This window comes from Haplochromis burtoni, unplaced genomic scaffold (assembly GCF_018398535.1).
Source record: "Haplochromis burtoni strain Fernald_Lab_line unplaced genomic scaffold, NCSU_Asbu1 Contig_105, whole genome shotgun sequence".
Classification (NCBI taxonomy): Eukaryota; Metazoa; Chordata; class Actinopteri; order Cichliformes; family Cichlidae; genus Haplochromis; species Haplochromis burtoni.
In genome coordinates, this window is record NW_024582466.1 from 1,938,936 (window position 1) to 1,944,804 (window position 5,869).

At 42.9% G+C, this 5,869-nt stretch overlaps 1 protein-coding gene across 4 annotated transcripts in view; it reads right to left on the reverse strand.

Annotated features, from left to right (window-relative positions):
- Window positions 1–669: 669 nt before the first annotated feature.
- Window positions 670–5,869, reverse strand: part of LOC102314573 (hexokinase-2) — a 16,928-nt gene continuing 11,728 nt past the window's right edge. For all 4 annotated transcript variants that reach the window (XM_005927899.3, XM_042223213.1, XM_042223212.1 and 1 more), the window contains exons 6-11: window positions 5,349–5,444; window positions 4,710–4,809; window positions 3,381–3,564; window positions 3,053–3,208; window positions 2,742–2,975; window positions 670–1,929 (exon numbers count right to left, since the gene is read on the reverse strand). In XM_005927899.3, coding sequence (XP_005927961.3) covers window positions 1,725–1,929; window positions 2,742–2,975; window positions 3,053–3,208; window positions 3,381–3,564; window positions 4,710–4,809; window positions 5,349–5,444 — 975 coding nt within the window. In that variant the 3' untranslated portion in view covers window positions 670–1,724. The remainder of the gene's footprint in view (window positions 1,930–2,741; window positions 2,976–3,052; window positions 3,209–3,380; window positions 3,565–4,709; window positions 4,810–5,348; window positions 5,445–5,869) is intronic.

Below are 5,869 nucleotides of genomic sequence, written 5' to 3' on the forward strand. Positions count from 1 at the left end.
CATAAAATAACATAAAATAGGAATTTTACACCAACAAGGTGATTCTCAAAGAGCGATTGACTAAAACCTCGGTATATCTCAGCTGGGTGTGCAGCGTGCTTTTAAAAACAGCAGATGAAAGTGTCTGAACGGCCTTCAGAAAAAAAAGAAAAGCTAAAGCAAGTGTCTTTACTGGAGTAACTGAAACATAATCCTTTTAATCATGAGAGGGAGAGCAGCAGAAACAGCTGGAAACCTCTGCAGGAGTGTCTCAAACATCAAACTGTGTTTTAAAAATGCTGAATGATTTTTCTCTCTGACGGATTCTTTGCTTCTTTCGTTCGCAGCAGTGTTGAGTGCACGTGAGTGCACGTGAGTGCACGTGAACGGCGGCTCGTTCAAACATCACCGTCAGAGCTCATGGAGAAATCGTCCACCGTCTCTTTACTTAAGCAGTCTGGGAACTGTGGCGTTTCCTCACATATTCTCTTTGCATCATTATGTTACTTCATTGAGGTCAAAGGTCACTGATTTCACCTGTTCAATCATACCTACTGGCTAATTTTCCAGCCTCTTATTGTCAGATGGGCATCGGCACAGCGAGGCTTCTTCTCAGTAGTTTCCTCCTCACCTGTTTATTTGTCATCAGCACCACAGCATCAGTAATGAAAACACACAGGCTCATTCTGATTGGACGGTTTAACATTTTTATTTATTCACTGGCTTTAGTGCACATTGTGCTGCAGCTCTTCTTCTGTGGTTGTTTGTACATAAACTCTTTATTTCCCATTTAAAAAAAAGAGCAGGAGGATTTTTGGCACCTTAAAAAACACATTTCACAAACATCCTCTTCTCCCTCTTTTCTGCATCAGACTGAAGCATCTGTTATCTTTTACTTGGACACAAACAGATCACTGCTGTTCAGGATGACTGGAAATGTCACCAAGCAGCAAACGGTGCATTTCTCTGATAATTCTTAGTCTTGTGTTTTTTATTTATTGAGATTGAGGAAATTAAAAAAGCCAAATTATTTATTCCACTCTTTCTTGCCTTGTACCACCATGTGTGCTGACAACCGTCACAGATTTATGTTAATAAAAAATAATCTCAAAAACGCAACATTTCTCAGGGAAGCTCTGAATTGTTTCCGTTCCTTTAGCCTGTTTTTCATCAACATCATTTTCACACATTAAGGTTTGTAAACTGTCCATTTTTTTAACTTTAAAATATCCTGTTATATAATCAGAACATCAGCTTTCAGTGGTTATTATTATTATTATTATTATTATTTAACATTACCGAGTTACACTCACAGTGACACACTGAGGAGGAAAACACTGTCTCTAACCAGCAATAGTGGGATCTGGGCCCCTCTGCCCCCCCTGGAGTATACGCCCCTTGCTGCAGTGATATAACAACACTTATTTTTAGGAATCGTCGCCACCACAAATCCCCCTGAAGCTATGCCCCTTATTAATAAATACGTTTTTAATGGATCAAAATCTCCATAGCAACCTATAAAATGACTTTAAATCGTCTCCTTTTGACGCATCGTTTACTTTTTAATACCTTTTTCAGTGAGTCTTGTGCAAGTTTTTGTGCTTTAAATACTCTGATCAACATGTTTTCTACTTCTTTTCTAATAAAATCTCAACATGATAAAATACCAGAGGATTCCCTCCACCTCTCTTTACATGATATGAACAGTTGCAGCTGCGCTGAGGCATAGATTGGTCAAAAATACATTATTGACCCTCCTCCTCCTCCTCCTCCTCCTCCTCATTGTCCTCACCGTCGCTCTCCTCTAGCAGTCGGGACTGGTGAGCCAGCCTCTGCGCCACAGCCGTTACCATGGCAGCGCCCGTCCCGCTGCCATCCTCCGAGACGAGAAAGGTGATGTCACACTGAGGGGCGAGCAGGCGCACCGCCTTCTGGAGCTTACTGCTGAAGCTGGAAAAGGAAGGAAAGAGAGAGGGAGGTGTTGAAAGGACAGAACTGCCAGATTTCACCGTTTAATGAGTTGCAAAAAAACAAAACAAGAAATGGGTTTCTCTAATCTACACAAGATCAGAATGATAGCTACAGGCTCAAATCTATGCGTAGACCCCAATGCGGTGCTGAAGGTACTACAGTGTCTATTAAGTCAAGGCCTATTCATATAGTTTCTCTTTGCCAGAATAAAAAGGATCTGATAGCAGATACGGGATTGACCGACTCAGAAAAATGGGAAAGTTTGTAATGTAAAATTACTTACATAGTACATATATTTACCCAAACGCATCAGAACTGTTTACGGGATGAATAAAGCAGGCTAACATTAAGCTTGTGGAAATGCCTTCCCAAAGCCCTGACCCCAACCCTACTGAAAATATGGACTATGCTTAAAAGCCGGGTCTGTGCCAGGAACCCAACCAGTTTAAATGAACTCTACCAAAACTGGCAAGAAAAGTGATCAAATATTCAACCAGAGTTATGGCAGAGGCTTGTCGACGGCTACTAAAAGTGTCTGGTCAAAGTGCAACTTGCTAAAGAAGACTTAACCTAGTATTGATGGGAGTGTATGAATATATCTGAACCTGAATGTACAGAATAGTGCACTCAGTTCTTGTTTTTAAAGTCATTAAAAGTGTACTCTGTACAATCTTTCCAAACAATATTTAAGTATGCCTGTTAGAAAAGACTGGTTACTTAATATCAGCAAACCAACTGAAGTTTGGTGAAATGTTCAAATGTCTTTGCTCTGATCACCAAATGCCTCTTACGTGGGGTGTTTTCTGTACACTGTCCCGTCCACCCCGACAGTGGTCTTCAGGTGGCCCAGTTTGCGGTTGTTACGGATGCGGTTGACGAGGGTTGCCAGGGCGGCAGCACAGAGATAGGCCGAGCGTGAAGAGATAGTGTCGCAGACCAGGCGCACCACAGAGGCGTCGACCAGATCCCAATCCAGACCCAACTCAGTCAGAATCTTCTTGGCGTTCTCCAAACCGCTGTCCGGCCTGAGCACCAGACAAAGTGGTTAGATAATGAAGACCAGGAGAGACTGCTGGAAACAAGGAAAAGGCAAAAGACTCACTCCTCAATCTCAGAGATAAACTTGGTCTCAAACCGTCCTGGGGTCCCCAATGCCTCCGATATCTGTCCTTTAAACAGCAGCTTGTCCTTGGTCATCTTCACCAGCACCAGTCGAACGATTTCTCCCAAATACATGCCGCTGATCATCTTCTCAAAGCTACACGAGAACGCACATAATCAGGACAGAAACTCTCACAAACATTAGCTATCAGTTTCTAACTTCTGCTGTGACAAAAATTATTGTATAGAAGTTGTGTCAAAGACTTATCTGAAGCTGATCACATGAACGGGAGAGGTGTGTTATGATTCTGAATAGTTGTGAAACATACATGTGCACGCCGGGGTTGATGGAGGTCTTGTCCACCTCCACGTCGAACTCAGTCAGGATGTCATCCAAGCATCCGTCATCCCCAAAGCCGCCCCACTCCGTGTTGATGCACATCCGTCCGTCCTTGCCCTCAATACGCTTCACATTCTTTATTTCCTCCATGTAGCAGGCGTTGGTTCCCGTACCTGCAGGACAATGTTGATCTGTCAGTGCGCCCCAGGGTGGCTGTGGTTACAATGCTGCCATCACCAGTGTGTGAATGTGTGTGTGACTGGGTGGATGACTGGATGTGTAAAGCGCTTTAGGGTCCTTAGGGACTAGCAAAGCGCTATACAAATACAGGCCATTTACCATTTAAACCACGAAGCATTTAGCAGCTTAGAAGAGTCAAAATCATAATAAAAGGGAATTATTCGCAACTCCAAATTGACCCCAAAATGTCATAAAATTAAAATATAATTTTCTGATATTTTAAAATATAAAAATTAAAATCTAGGTCTTGGAGGAAGCCCTCCAGATATAGCAATGAACGTTTGGCCCAAATATGGCAAATATGTACACTTGTGGGCCACACCGTTCTGTGACTCCTTCACCTGTGGGCAGATGTCACTTGTCATTCAGACAACATCTGGCTCAGACAGCAGCTCCTGTGACATCATTCTCTGTTGTTTGAGTAAAGTTGGGGGCTTGTCCGGGATTCTGAGCCAAGAAGCATCATAACCAAAGCACAAATCATACTCTAACATCACATATTCCTGCTGCTACTACAGTACTACAAATAACATCTACTTTATAATACTATAACGTAGATGCGTGAACAGTAGCTTTCAATGTAAGCCTGGTATTTATTTTTTTCTTTGGGGACCATCATTTAGATCATTTTGTCTTCAGTAAGACTCAAAAATAGTGACTGAGAAGAAAAACCTTGTCAGGAAACTTTTTACAGGAGGCTGAGTCCATCCTGTATAAAAAGTAAGACTTTCATGTTTTCATGTTTGTGTACTTCTTGCCTTCTTGTGACTGTGGCTCTTTAGGGGTCATTTTCTTCTGCTTTGCGTCTCTTTGTGGTTGTTTTGTGTATCTATATAGCTGCTTTTATGTCTTTGTTGTGGATGTTTTATCCATTCAGTAATTTATTTATGACCTCAATAAACCGACTACTCATCATCTTGTCAGTGTGTTCGGGGCGTGCAGGCAAACACAGCTCAGTCAGACAGATGTGAGGTTTATCTATTTATAAAGCACAACAGCATGGCTGATTAAAGTGCAATAACGGCAAACATAAAAGACCAACACAGACAAAGACATCCCAGAGTGAAATTATGGTTACCAATGATCATGCCGATTTCACAGCTCTGGTCCTTGTAGCCACAGCTCATCATCGTTCCCACTGTGTCGTTCACCATGGCAACCGAGCCAATATGATAGTCCTGCAGAGAAGAAGACAGGCAGACAGGTGCATTTATATCTCGCCTATTCACAAATATCCTGCCTACACAGAGAGAGAAAGTGCCACGGTGCTTTTAATCTGCACCTCAGCAGCATTCACAGAGGGGTGAAGTGGGAAGAATTACTCGCAGATTCAAATATCAGGCCCACAAACAATTTAACATAACATTTTCTGTCAGCACATCAGCACGTGGTGCTACTGGGTTTATCCCTTACTGTTAAGTCCACGTCTCTTTAGACAATGACAGTTTTTTTGTAGCTTTGCCTCTGCACTCGTGGCTGGCATACGAGCTGCAGTTACTCTGATGCTCGAACATCATGAGTGAGTTAGCATCAACTGAAACAGCAATGAGACACACACAAGTCTGCTCTGCAGTGTGTGCAGTGTCACTGAGTGTGTGTGTATAAAGAAACATTGTGCTGAAGGGTAAAACACTAAAGTGCCGCAGCTGGAAGAACGGCTCTGCAGGCCAGAGCTGAAACACATGAATGTGATTTGTGGGAGTGTTTGTGGACCGACCCCTCTCCTGTGAATGGCCTCTTTCAGTAACTGGACCACGTCTTTCCCCTCCACCCCGGAGCAGTTGAAGCCTTTGGTCCAGCGGATCAGGATGCTCTGTGCAGAAAAACACAATTTACAGAATCTATCAGTGACATCGGTGCGAACGCGAGGACTGACACCGAGTTCACCTCAGAAGGAAAATCTGCTTTCAGGAATGTTTGGACTGTAGGAGGAGGCACAGAAACCCGGGGAGAGTCCGGGGTCTCTAAGGGTCAGTCGTCTTGGATCTCTGTGGTAGTTTTTTTTAAGGTTTTGTCTCTTTGTTTATGTTTTCTGCACTTTAGTGAAAGTTTTCTGTCTGTGATTATTTCTGATCATTTTCTTTTCCTTCTAAAAACTCATCTAAACCACCTTTAAAACCACGAACAGCCTAACAGCTACAGGCTGATGTCTCCTCAAACAGCCGAAACACACAGGTCACTGTTGTGTGTGTGTGTGTGTGTGTGTGTGTGTGTGTGTGTGTGTGTGTGTGTGTGTGT